At 54.2% G+C, this 12,829-nt stretch overlaps 5 protein-coding genes across 5 annotated transcripts; 1 reads left to right on the top strand and 4 right to left on the bottom strand.

Annotated features, from left to right (window-relative positions):
• Positions 1-242: 242 nt before the first annotated feature.
• On the top strand, positions 243-1,441 carry INS49_009659 (uncharacterized protein; the record flags this gene model as incomplete). Its single annotated transcript, XM_043170387.1, has 5 exons — positions 243-290; positions 369-500; positions 651-760; positions 853-1,117; positions 1,190-1,441. 5 exons carry the CDS (start codon positions 243-245, stop codon positions 1,439-1,441), a joined length of 807 nt encoding a protein of 268 aa, XP_043024952.1.
• Positions 1,442-1,559: 118 nt separating this feature from the next.
• Positions 1,560-4,806, bottom strand: INS49_009658 (uncharacterized protein; the record flags this gene model as incomplete). The annotated part of the gene is made up of 4 exons (XM_043170386.1): positions 1,560-2,444; positions 2,600-4,142; positions 4,213-4,474; positions 4,800-4,806. The coding sequence occupies 4 exons, from the start codon at positions 4,804-4,806 to the stop codon at positions 1,560-1,562; spliced, it is 2,697 nt and encodes an 898-aa protein (XP_043024951.1).
• Positions 4,807-5,665: 859 nt separating this feature from the next.
• Positions 5,666-7,306, bottom strand: INS49_009657 (uncharacterized protein; the record flags this gene model as incomplete). Its single annotated transcript, XM_043170385.1, has 1 exon — positions 5,666-7,306. The coding sequence occupies one exon, from the start codon at positions 7,304-7,306 to the stop codon at positions 5,666-5,668; it is 1,641 nt and encodes a 546-aa protein (XP_043024950.1).
• A 1,360-nt stretch (positions 7,307-8,666) lies between these two features.
• INS49_009656 (uncharacterized protein) lies at positions 8,667-9,215 on the bottom strand (the record flags this gene model as incomplete). The annotated part of the gene is made up of 2 exons (XM_043170384.1): positions 8,667-9,012; positions 9,127-9,215. 2 exons carry the CDS (start codon positions 9,213-9,215, stop codon positions 8,667-8,669), a joined length of 435 nt encoding a protein of 144 aa, XP_043024949.1.
• A 1,321-nt stretch (positions 9,216-10,536) lies between these two features.
• Positions 10,537-11,970, bottom strand: INS49_009655 (uncharacterized protein; the record flags this gene model as incomplete). Its single annotated transcript, XM_043170383.1, has 3 exons — positions 10,537-11,474; positions 11,596-11,712; positions 11,769-11,970. 3 exons carry the CDS (start codon positions 11,968-11,970, stop codon positions 10,537-10,539), a joined length of 1,257 nt encoding a protein of 418 aa, XP_043024948.1.
• Positions 11,971-12,829: the final 859 nt, after the last annotated feature.

Here is a 12,829-nt window from a genome sequence, read left to right as displayed (position 1 = left end):
GAGGGTGAAAGACGCCGCGCACGACTGACAGTGGATCTCAGGAAAATGCGGCATTTAAATGCACTCATACCACATGTGGCTATAACCTGCTGTATTTGGTTGGTTTACCAAAGTATCACCATCAGAAACTAGTCTTACCTGCTAGAAGACTCCCGACGTCAACACCTTTGTAAAGCTTCGCAACCATAGTCTGAAACAGCAACTGAGTCTCTCACGAATATCGTACTTGGCAATCTGTAAATATGTCTATACGGATTCTATGTCTGCACGGCAGGGGGTCTAATACCGAGGTGGGCAGTTTTGATTCATCCTGATCGCATGTAGCCCAACACCAAAAACAATCGACTGATGTTTTGTCGCCCTTGTAGATCTTCCGGATGCAAACGGCGGGCATACGGAGCCAGCTAGAGCCAGAATACGAGTTTGAGTTTGTGGAGGGCCGGTGGCCTCACTTGGAGGGGAACTGGTCTCTGCATACAGTCGACTTTTCAAAGTCAAATGTAAGTATTCAGGGGCTTTGTTCTGGCTGCTGGGTCAGAAGGCCGCGTACCCCTTCCGGGAGTCTCTGCTTGCTGAAGTGCCTACTTTGGTCTGGCCTCAAAGAGACTGGGCTGCTAATAATTGCCGTGCTAACTAACATGCGTTTAAAGCTGTATGGATTCTACAATATGTTGGATATCGAGGATATTCTGGCCACCGAGAGCGAGCTGCGTCAGGTCATAGAGGAACATGGTCCATTCGATGGTTTGTTGGGATACTCGTAAGTCGGCTAAAACTCTCTGTTCATCACAGGAATCCAGTACCTGCACGATCAATGTTTTCTTCTCTGTTACTAAGCCTACCTTGATTTAGACAAGGTGGATCAATGGCTGCCCAAATCGCCATCCGGCTCCTCCTGGAGAACCCATACGCCACACCCCAGGAGTTACCGATCAAGTTCTTGGTGCTCATCAACAGCGCCGTGCCGCCTTTCATCATGCCATTGGATGGGCAAGAGGTCACGGACATACCGATTGAAGAGTCGCCAAAGCTGCAGATGCTCTTCGACGTCTTCAAGGCGAATCCGGCTGATCATATGGAAAAGGCGCGGCCAGCGAAGCTTGCCAACGGTCGACAGGTACGTACAGAGAGACTACACTTTTTTAGAATGTGCAGTACCGACTGACGGTGATGAAACCCACTCCCGCAGGTTCTTGCAAATAACACGCACTACATGACTTTTTTTGACGAGGCCTGGGATGGCCACGTTCTTTCCATGCCTTCGCTGCACATTACCGGCGTGGGCGATGCCCCAGAATACGGCCAGCAACTGTTTGACATTGCCGAGCCCAGCCAGGCGCAACGTATTGGGCATGTGTTCGGGCACGACTTTCCACGAGGGCTTGATATGAACAAGACCATTGCCAGGTCGATCAGGGAGATGGCGGAGAAAGCTCTGTAGAATGACGGACACAGGAACTTCTTATGGCGGCTTTCGGTGCGTGTAAATACAGTACATCCAGTACATATCCAATATCTCAGAGCATCTCAACAATGATGCCTCATCTCAAAACTGTGTCTCATGATTCATGAGAATCTGCGGACACGAGCGCAAACTCAGCAACCGTTGCCCCATCACCATCATCTGTCCAGCGTCCTGTGACCTCGAGTTTCGCAAACGCACCACTCCATACTGCGTCGGTGAGCTGGATGGTGGTAATGTTGCCAACATATCTCACCACAGGCGAGTCCGGGATCCATGGCTTCGTGATGCCGATATCCTCGTCCGCAAGTACAACGGCAGGCTCGAAATCCGAGCTATTGGAAACCGAAACCTTGACATGTCTTGGCGGTCGCATAGCAAAGTCCAGCTGAATGGCCCCCAGCGGCCGCGGAGCCTGCGAGGATCCAATGTCCACTACAAGAGCGGCTGTAACATCACTCTCACCGGGCTGCCAGAAGGTGCCTCCGTACCCATCCGTGGCTGCAAACGCCAGCTCGCCATGCGCCGAGCTTGCGGCGTGACACTGCAGGATGTTGCCCGGCACGTGGACCTCCGTATCGTACAACCTGTTCTCTACCACTGCAGTGTCATTGACGCGCAAGAATACCGTCCGCGCGTCGGGGTCGTCCACGTCTCGCCCGATGGAAACGGGCATGTCCTCCTTGCCGTACTGGTCCGGCACCAGGCCGTCGAAGTGGGACGCATCGCGCCGCGTGATCGAGGTATGCGTGCGGTTCATGCGGAAGCTGACGACGGCGCCGTTGTAGAACTGGACGGGCGGCTTGAAGTCGCGGAGCTGGGGAGGGAGGGACGGGTTGATGAGCAGGTTCCGGTGCGTGACGCGCAGGCCGAGGAAGCCCGCGGTGAATGTCTGCAGGAGGCCGCCGTGGCCGGTGAGGAACGGGAACGCCGGGTTGATGGCGTTCCCCGTCAGCGGGTCCGGGATGCCTGGCTCGTCGTCCTGCGTTCGGAATACTGGTACCATGGGCCGCGGATGTAAGGCTGGAATGATTTGACTAGGTATGTCCAGAATGCGCACCCTGAGGTGGCTAGGGAGTTGGCTGCGATGGCGTACATGCTCCATGTCATTGCTGGACCGTTTGGATCCGTGCGGACCGCGTAGAAGTCCATCGCGGCTCGGTACTTGGCAAGTGAGAAGTTCCGCTTGTAGTCGTATGGATAGTGGGACAGGATTACGTCTGCCTGCTTGGGGAAGACATCGTTCGTCATGCCCCGGAATTCGAGAACGACGTCGTCGTCCGAAGTGGGCATGGAAACGTGCTCGAGCTGGTCAAGCCAGTCTGGCTCGAGTGGGACGCCTCGTTTATGGCGAGCCTCTGAGGCGAGTTCCAGAAGAGTACTGACTGCAGTCCCAGTAAATGAACCGTCTGCGATCCACATGTAGTATTCGTCAGCATCTGCCATCACGTCGATGCCCCAGCGACCAGTATCCTCTCTTCGTGTTAGAACGCGAGCATCGCTCAGGCCCAAAGCCACGCCATCGATCACGTCCACCGCCCCGTGCTGGTCAAACCAGTTACTGTCGCCGCTAGTGTTCCGGCCCATGACCATACTCAACGCAATGTCGGCGTTGAGGTGATACTGGTACATGATGCAGGGTGCGGACATGTTGTAGCATTGTCCATGTCGACCGCTTGTCCACGCATAAAGCATGCTTCCCGCTTTCAGCTCGTGCCTTTCGGTGTTCTTGCGAGACTGCTCCGCCCGGTTGATACGATACAGCGAGAACTGTCTCGCCAACTTGGGGTGCACTCCCTGGATGGCGGGAGCCACGAAGAGATCAGCGTCCCAGAAAATCTTGCCTCCGTAAGTTTGGGAGACCAGGCCGCCCACGGCAAGAGAGTTGCACGCGATGCAAGTGCTCGGGTCCTCATCACGCGTCGGACTCCATGGGATGAGGCTCGTGTAAAGGTAGTAAGCGGAGGAGATGGCTGTGATCTGCAAAGCTTTCACTACGTCGTCGCCTGTTGGGAGCGATCCTGTCACCGGATCTCTGAAATCAGCCACGAAGTCTGCACTCATGAGCCTGCCCACTTCAGCGCTGTGCTCCTCGCGTAGCACACTATATCCGCGGTTTATAGCGGATGAGACAACGTCCGAGACCACTGTCTCCGTGTCCGACCCATAATGCTCTGATGAGGCAATACCTGCGTACTTGTAGACCGTTGCGGACTGTAAACCAGATTGGAACCGATACCCCTGGGTCGAGGAGACGGACTCGGACTCGGTATTAGATGAATTGGCTGAACCCAAGTTTGCTTGGTCATTGAAGGCGGGAACAAAGTCGCTGGAGTATTCGTCCTCGTCTTCAAGGCGTAATAAGTCGTCCCCAAGCGTCGACGACAGCACATACGCCATGGCATGGTCAACTCCATCTGGTGAGACAGCGGAGACGATCTGATTTCTGCCTCGATCCACTTGCGTCTTGACGGTTGTCGTGCGCAAAGCTGACTGGTTGTCCAGTATATCAAGAATGTGTACGTCGTCGAGGCCCTGCTCGCTGGAGACGACCAGTTTCACAGCTGCCAGACGTCGTTCGGCCAGCGACGCCAAAGATTCGTAAGACACCAGTAACGTTCGACCATCTGCACACTTTGGAGGACTCCAGACATATGACCATGTGAGTATCCCTGTCTTACTTGTAGGACATCCCGAATCAGCGCCATCTTCTGCCTCATAGGGGAGCTGGTGCACACATGCTTACTTACAAAGACAGTGTCGACTCGAATTCTGTGATTTCGGATTCGTCTACATCTCCATTGAGGACACTTCCACATGCCTCGACGTGCAAATCGGTGAAGTGCGGCACACCGGAGATGAAACTCTCGCCCAGCTCCCCGGGCTCAAGCGTGCTGGGCTTGCTGCCCCAGAATCCCGTGACCGTGGCGAACGTTCTTCGAGGATTGCTATAAGACGGCCATCCTTCGGAATCATTTCGACGGCTGAGCTCGTAGAAAGGCCCCAAAGAACCTTGTGCGAGGCCAAAATAGCTGATCACAATACAACAAGCGCTTTATCAGCTTGTTTGTACAGAACGATAGGGGGGAACGGCGTCCTCAGCAGCCATTTTATGGAGAAGTCATACCCGTTCGACTGTGGTAGCCACGCAGTAAATACCCCTGGCAGCGGCTTGGTTGACTTCAAAGTCCACGTAGCATCGTCCCAGGACACCCAGTCTGCATTGATATCGAATGTCGAGCTAGAGCTTGGTGCTCCGCTTGCTACGCCCAAGGAGCATACACTAGCTAAGACTAATGCCGGGAGGTTCATGGTGTCTATTCGAGGTGAGACGAACCCAGCATTGGCTTCAGAGTGTGAAGGTGCCGTCTATCTCGGATGAATCATCTGTGTCAGAGGCAGCGCCAGTGTGGCCCGTGATAATCAGACGCTGATGGAGTGGCTGGCAAAAGCCCACAATGGAGCCCCCACAAGACCTGACACGCGAACAGCAGATTGAGGGGGAGCGACAGGGTCGGTGACTCGTGAGGGCTCCATGAGAGCCAGGTGGGTCGGAATTCGGTCCTCCTCTGGGGAACGACTGAGGTAAGCAGGGAGGCTCCTGGTTTTCATGGTTGCGTTGTCGCACCTTGTTGGCAAGCGCCAGATGCTGGTGTTGTGGGCTGCTTTCCGTGTAATGCCCTGCTCGAGCGCGCTGATACTTTTATTCTGGCAAGTGGGTACGGAGGCTCGACACATGCCGTGGCGAATAGCGTGCCTGTGGTCAAGACTGGCTGCAATTTGGACGACGCGGACCTAGGCGTCGAGTGAAATACTTGGGAATCATGTGTATCTGACTCCAGGAGGGCAAAATTGGATCAAGTTAAGTTTGCGGAGCTGTGTGGAAGATCTTGCCAAGGGATCAAAGCTTCAAGGACAGAGCCTTGGCATTCAGAGAAGACTTCAGGAGTCCGGAGTGTACAAGCCTCTGAGAATCCAGGAACAGGAGATTCGAGACCTCAATACTTGAATAGTTTGTTGAGATAGCTCGTGTATACAAAAGTTGACCTCCCGAGATCCTCGCTGCACATAATCAAGTTCAAGTTTGCGGCTAAAAATCGAGGCGCTTCGAATTTGTGGACGCGTGAGATTTTGTGCGGATGCCCACTTCGTTTTGATAACCTGGTATTCTTCGAAGAAAACAGAAACTGTCCTAGCCTGTTCTTACACCTCTTGCTGTCTCCTCCTGATCCTCATTTTCGCGGTCATCGGCGGAATGTGATTCGTTCCAAACCACACATTATCCGGTCTTTTCTCTTGGAACTCAAAGTCATACCTCATCAGGATATTCGCCATCAAGACCTTGATCATTCCGGAAGCAAAGAATCGTCCAGGACAGCTATTCAAGCCAGCCCCAAAGGACAAGTAGTCGGCGGACGTGGTCGCCCATGCCTGCCTCGCCCCCTTCAAGTTATCGCCAGTTTCCTGTGCGTTCTTCCTTCTGTTGTAGAAACGAAACGGCTTGAAAGACGCTGCGTCAGAGCCGTAGATCTCCTCATCATAATGGATCGAGTACGCTGGAATGCCAAGTTGATAGCCCGCTGGCACCTGGACGCCGGAAGGCGTCGTGACGCCGTTCTTCCCCACGATGCGCAAGGGGCCCAAGCTCAGGATCGTGTTCATGCGCTGGCTCTCCCGGAAGCTACTATCCAGCTTCTCGAGTTGGGCCAGTGATCGCTTGTTCCATCCTTCGTCGTCGCTGTGGGCGGCGCGGACATCGGTGATTTCTTGACGCAGTTCGGCAACGTCTTTTGAACCTTGCTCTGCGCCGGAACCGACAATGTCGAGGACCATGTGCACGATGGCGAAGACATTGGTGTGCAGTGCGAAAGCGTTGAGGAGCAGGATCCGTGCTGAAAGGACTTCTGGGTCCAAGAGGTACGGGTCGCCCTGGGATTCTCCGTAGGCGATGAGCCATTCCAAAAAGTCATTCTTCTTTGCTTCTCCCTTGTGCTGCCCAGCATCTGTTCCCGATCCCTTGCCATGCTTTGAGTGACCCCTGGCCGCCAATCTTCTGTGAACCTCGCCGAGGGTGAGCTTGAACCATTTTTTCTCGTAATAGCGGGATGGAAGGGTCACCAAAGGCGCCAGAAGACGGCGCAGCGGGTCCGGAATCAGCCACAGCATATTCGCCGCCAACGGTATGGCCTGCGCATACCCAAAGCCGGTGTCGAGCACCTCTTCATTCCGGCAATGTGAGTCTCCTCCGATGAAGATGCGGTTGATTGCCTGACCAATGATGGGCCTCAGCGTGTCGTAAACGCCCACCTCCTTCCACTCGCTGCTGCCGTCGTCACCACCCCAGTGCTTCGCCAGTGCAAGGTCCAGCTCCTCCGAGAGGTCTGGGATCAGGTTGCCGATCTCCCGCGTGAGCTTGGTAGATATGATGTGGATGGGCACCGCGTTGTGATCTCGCGTGGGATAGACGGTGCCGTAACTCCACTGGAAATGCTGGTTGGTCTGCTCGTGCATGCTCACGGTAGACTCGGGCTGATCGACGAGCCATTTCCTCTGGGAGGGGGGCAGCAGGATTAACTTGTCTTGGCCTGGGCCGTAGATGGGGACGCGAACGGTCTCATCTTTGTGCTCTGTGTGGTGCAGGTGAAGCGTCTTCTTCAGATCCAACGTGTTCCGGTAGAGTGCCCGAAGGTAGGGGAACCATTCGCCGGGCGTGCTATTCAGGAACTTCAATTCGGCAATTGAACGAGGGGTTGGGAAGATCAAATAATTGTAGGCCAGGTATCCAATCAAGACGACCGCCAGCATGAGTACCTGCGGCGGTACGGGCCATTCTGCGCTTTGCATTGTGGCGTGAGTTGGAATTGATTCGTTGGCAATTGGCGGGAAACGCAGACAGTCAACAGGCATGAGAACAGAAGATGAATGTAAAACTTTATAACTCCCTACAGTACCTGCTGAGCTGTGGCAACGGTAGCCACACGCTCAAGTCCAAATGCCCAACTGGCAGGTTGACAGATGTTCCTGCCACCCCCCCCCCCCCCCCCCCCCCAGCTGCAACAACCCCTCATCTGTACTGTAACAACCTTGCTGCCCGAGTCGTATGTCTCAGGAGAGGGAACCACTGTACTGGTGCTGTCTCGTATGGCAACGAAGACCAGGCTTCTAAAGAGTGACCGAGATCTACAAGATTTATGCTGACTCGTGGCCAGTGTGGAAGTGATCCACCTAAAGTGGTCCTCGACCTCAGACCGGGGACACTGGTCAGCTGATGATGACCCGGGCCGATTGGACTAGTAGTTGCATTTGACAAAAGTTTCTGTACAAACGCCAGAAATGCGCTCAGCGGTGTATTGAAGTCTTGACTCAAGATAACCGCTAGTTTACTTATCCTGGCATCGCAAAGCTGCATTACAAACCTGAAAACACCAAAGGGCATTTATGACTAGCAGCGCGGAAAATTAACGGAAATCACCCCCAGGATGGGGGGGCGCATCTCCTGATCAGCCATCGGGCAACACATTGTTTACATCGTACCACATGCTGAACCGGAGCTGCAGTATCTGCTTTATGCTCGAGAGGCATCAGATCATGATGTCCGTGCCGTACGATTCTGACTGGTAAGAGGTTTCGAGGCTACTCTCGTCTACACAGTTGGGAAAGTACACCAACGTCTGCAGGTACGTGCTGCAATTCGACGTGGGAAACGTAGCTGCGTCCTCGTCGGCCAGTGCGTCGTCGTCCTCGCAGAATCACTCGACTTGAGTTTCGGCATCCAGGGCAGGCTGAGCTAGGAGGACTTATTATGCCCGGCGCAAGTCAAACTGTAGAACTTATCCAACAAGTGAAGCCACTTCCGCACACTCGTAGTGAGTTTCGCAAAACAGAATTGCTTGGAAGACACCCCAAGACTTGTGGAGGGAACTAATGTCCAGCGAAGCATGCAGCAGAGGGCAGGAAAGAGCCACAGCCACCACGAGTCCTGCAGTAGATGCATCTTCATGTGCTATGTCAGTTATTGGATTGTTCCAAGTGTTCTCGGTGAGGGCAGCCTGCCTTGCTGGTCATTGGCCGTCACATGAGGAACCGACGGGTTGTAGACTCACAAAGCGCGTTCCACCACCACGTCGCACCATGTTACGTCCTGAACGTGCTGTATGTGAGGTCCAGCAGATGTATCACACACCGAACACAAGAACTGCTGCATTCAATTGTCAGTGTTGACCGGAGAGGACTTCTGGATAAAGGAGACGCTGGGTCTGAAGATTCGAAGCACGCCAGTTCCAATCATGGTGTCGAATTTGCTACAATGGTGATCCTCTGCGTTCGTCTGGTCCCCTCTAGACTTGCTTCTCCACGGCTGGTAGACCTGGACCAGTATCCGTCCTAGTATCGTTGAGAGGCGAACGCTCTGGAGGAAATACCCCATTCCCGATGTATATTCGAAGGACGTAACCGTGTCCGTCTCATCGACTTCTTCAGTGAGAGAAGGAAGCGAGACCTTGGAAGCATGTGCGCCCATGGTCGGGCGGCAGGAGGTCATACTGACAAGCCTACATGGGGTACAAGGTCAGACGGACATGCGCTTGATTAGTGTAGCTCAGTCGTCCGATGGATGCTTAGATTTCCTGAGTGTACGATTACATGGGCGGAAGGTAATGACTTACTCGTGATCTGGTCGGGTGTAGTAAGTCTCCGAGAGAACCTCGTAGGGAAACTCCACGAGGGCCAGGAGGGATTCTGGGCTTGGTTCCATTCTTGGCCGTTCGCTTCCCAACAGGCTCGAAGAGCTCCAGAGCCGCCCAAAAGACTAATGCCTAGCAAAGGGTAATTGACTGCCGTCAAGGCCAGCTGGAGCCTTGCCGTGCCGGAACACAGAACCGACCCCGCCATCACCAGGAAATTGGCCTCATCTCGTCGCCTCATCGCACGACTGCGACTCGCTCGTGTCTGGTGGCGGCGAACACCTGCTTGGTGTGATGAGTCTGCTGTGCCTGGCTTGATCACCTCGCTCTGGTCCGTGACCATCGTCGCGTGCAGGGGGTTTGGCTAGGGCAGTCTATCAAGCTTTCTTGGATCTGCTTGGCCAATGCAGGCCAAGCAGCGGGACGAAAGCTCGGCATCCTCTTGGCGTGCGGCTGGCGCCCAGCTGCTGTGTGTGGAAAACGAAACTATCCCCCCCCCTGTCTTTTTGCCATTCCACATATGAAAGAACGCCCTTGCTTAGTGTAGTAGAGACTTAATTGACAAGTAGCAACCGGAAAAGTACAGTTACACAATTTTGCACTTCCTGATTTCTACCTCACACCTCCCCAGGGTCGCCGGAAGCTTTTGGGCCGGATTAGAGCGGTACAGCAAAGCTCGAGCTTCCTATCAAGATTGACGTTAATCCCAGAAATATGGTGCTGCAGAAAATTCAATTGTGGACGAAGTGAATTGAGCTTGTTTAGTAGCGCTTTCGAAGCTCTACAAGTCATCTGCCTGACCAAACCCACAACTTCCCACCTTGTGTATCATCGCATCTTCTCGATCACCTCGCCCCACCGGCAACCCAAAGCATTCCCGAAAACACTGGCCAGATTTGATCGATACAGCGTAAGTAAAATTAAAATTAATATTGCTGTCCAGTCTGGGGGCTGACGGATAGCACAATGCCACCACAGGACCAGTTCCACGATCAAGGAGCGATAGAGGCCGCGATGGCTCCTGAAGCTTCCGACGACAGCGTTGAGGAAATCGTCCCGCGTTGAGGAGGATCCTGTACGCTACGACTGACACCCCAGCCTGTACAACAATTCCCACATAGCCGCAGACTTCACCAGACCACATAGGTACTAACTTGAGACGACAAGTTCGACCACGACTCTCTACATCCTCCTTGCCCACGTGAGCCACGTCAGGAAGCCCCTGAAGAGCCTAGCGGCGCACCGCACACCAAGAAGCCCCGCAGAGGTCGGTCTCGTCATGCCCGATCCCGTGGCCCGCGGTCGACAAAACGAGGCTCGACTCGCTCGTCAATAGAAGCTCTATCATGAAATTGATTTGACAGCATGGCATCAAGACCTCTCATGGTCTTTCTATTGAGTGTCCACATGTGTATAGATGTCGTCCTCCGGGACAAAACTTCTCTCGGAGCCCTTACGCTTCCATATTTCCACCTCGCACCCACCGCGCAGAACACCAACTCGCATGGTCGCCAGCAGATTGTGTGCCGCATTGGAGTGGTCATAAACGCCACCATTGAATGCGGCAGTTGCGTCTTTGCCGATATACCCAGCAAGCAGAGACCTGCCACCCGGGTGTTCATGGACAAAATCTGCGGCATCGTGTATAACACCAGCCACAACCAGCAGGGCCTTTCCATTCACCCGGGTCTCCTCCACGAAGTCATCCCAGGACATGATGGGCAGCTGCTCCAGCGGGAGGCCCCAATCGCACTGGCTGCGCCTCCGGTCCAGCGCCTTCTGGAGCTGCTGGATGCGGCCCTTCTCGATCTCGTTCCGGCGGAAGCGCTTGAGGTCGCCGGCGAGCCCGACCTGTTTCCACAGCCAGATCATCCACTTCGTGGGGTCGTACTGCCACCATTCGATGGCGTTTCGGTAGTCCGAAGGGAACTCGTGGTGGAAGTTGTGATAACCCTCGCCCAGGGTGACCACAGCGGTCAGGAAGTGGTCACGGGGCGAGCGGCGGTCGTCGAATGGCTGCTCCCCGATCCAGTGGGCGAGCGAGTTCACGCAGAACGTGGCCTGTTGGAGGAAGAAGCACCGCAGGATGCCGGCGTAGATGAAGCCGCCCATCTGGTCGCCCCACAGACCGCACACCAGAGCCGGAAGGGCCCAAGCCATTATGATCACAGCTGGTAGGTAGTTCCGATGTTGCCACATCACGATTTGGTTCTGATTGAGATCGGTCATGTCGGCTCGACCGAGCTTTTTGGGGTCTTGTTTGAAGATCATCCAGCCCAGATGAGAGTGTAGGAGACCCTTGCGGACCGAGTAGGGGTCCTTCTCGGTATCTGTATGCCGATGATGTGCTCGATCTTGTACTTTCAGTCAGATTTCACCGAACCAAAGGCTTGTTTGAGACGACCCCCAGGCAGCTTCTGGGGGGAAGGGATTCTGACTGAAATCACTAACGATCTCGTGACCAAGCCCTGATGGACCCTTGAACTGCACCAGCACCAACGGCAGCTAGGTAGACCTGAAGTAGCGGCTTTGCCTTGTAACATGTGTGAGACCAGAGCCGATGATAGCCTGCACACAAGTCAACATTTCCTGCCGGTTCAGCTCAATGTTACGATCTCACATACCCGCGGTGATCCCAAGTGCAGTGTTGAAGTAGTACACAGCAGCAAAGATGGCAGTATAGGGGTGCAAGGGCGTCCTGATCGCCCCAAGGAAGCCCAAGACAGGGACAACGATGACAAAAAAGACATTCAGCCAATTGAGATGCTGGTACCAGTTCCGCCACGTGATGGGCACCTCACTGATATGAGGCGCCTTGCCCGCCATGTTGCCAAAACCGTCACCGTGAGTGGCTGATCAGGATGAAGCTGGCTTCGGTCTGGAGCAAGCAAGCCTTCTCCAGAGCCCCGTACGTTCCGAGGCAATGCTACACCCAGAGATTTTGTCTGGGCTTGATCTGAAACTTAGATTCTGGAATGGTTTAAGTAAAGTGCCACCGCTGTGCGGTGAGGCGAGGCGATCCCCAACGTTGAAAAAGCAAGAGGTCAAGAGCTTGGCGCCTGTCGTCGGCCTCTCACCAGTCACCCTCAGTAAATTCCCGGTCTCTGTAGAGTACTTGTGTTGAGGAGACCGTCTTTTGTTGGGACGTGCGCATTTCAGTTAGTCTGGTTGGGCCCGATATAGGCCGGCTTTCTAGGCACAAGTACGGGTCGGATTCGGGGGATGCATTCCGCCGAAATGGCAAGTCGATGACCCGTGCAAACGTTTGTTGTTTTGAAACGAAAATTGTCACAACACCCCGTACCTTCTCCAGGGGTGGTATTACCGGTATCGCGCCTTTTTCTCAAGAATTCCCTCCCGATGCAGTTTCGGGAAAGCCTTGCTTGCAACAGCGTCGGTGTTACCCGCCGTGTGAGACATGCGGAGTGTGCTCGCGAGAAGTTTCATTTGATCTTTCGCGTCCGTGTTGTCAAGGAACACATATGTGGAATTTCATCCCTTTGTGCCCTATTTGATTTGAATTGGATTGGATTGAAGGAATCGATTTCCCACGATCTTGCAGATTGATACTCATAGCCAGAACGGATGTGTTTTCCATCGCCAGCTTGCCGGAATGGTAGTGGCTAGCCTGGACCTTGACAACTAGCCATGTCACGTAAATCCGGCATTCCAACAGGAATGCTGG

This window comes from Diaporthe citri (genome assembly GCF_014595645.1).
Source record: "Diaporthe citri strain NFHF-8-4 chromosome Unknown scaffold_4, whole genome shotgun sequence".
NCBI lineage: Eukaryota > Fungi > Ascomycota > Sordariomycetes > Diaporthales > Diaporthaceae > Diaporthe > Diaporthe citri.
This window is presented reverse-complemented; position numbering and strand designations above follow the sequence as displayed.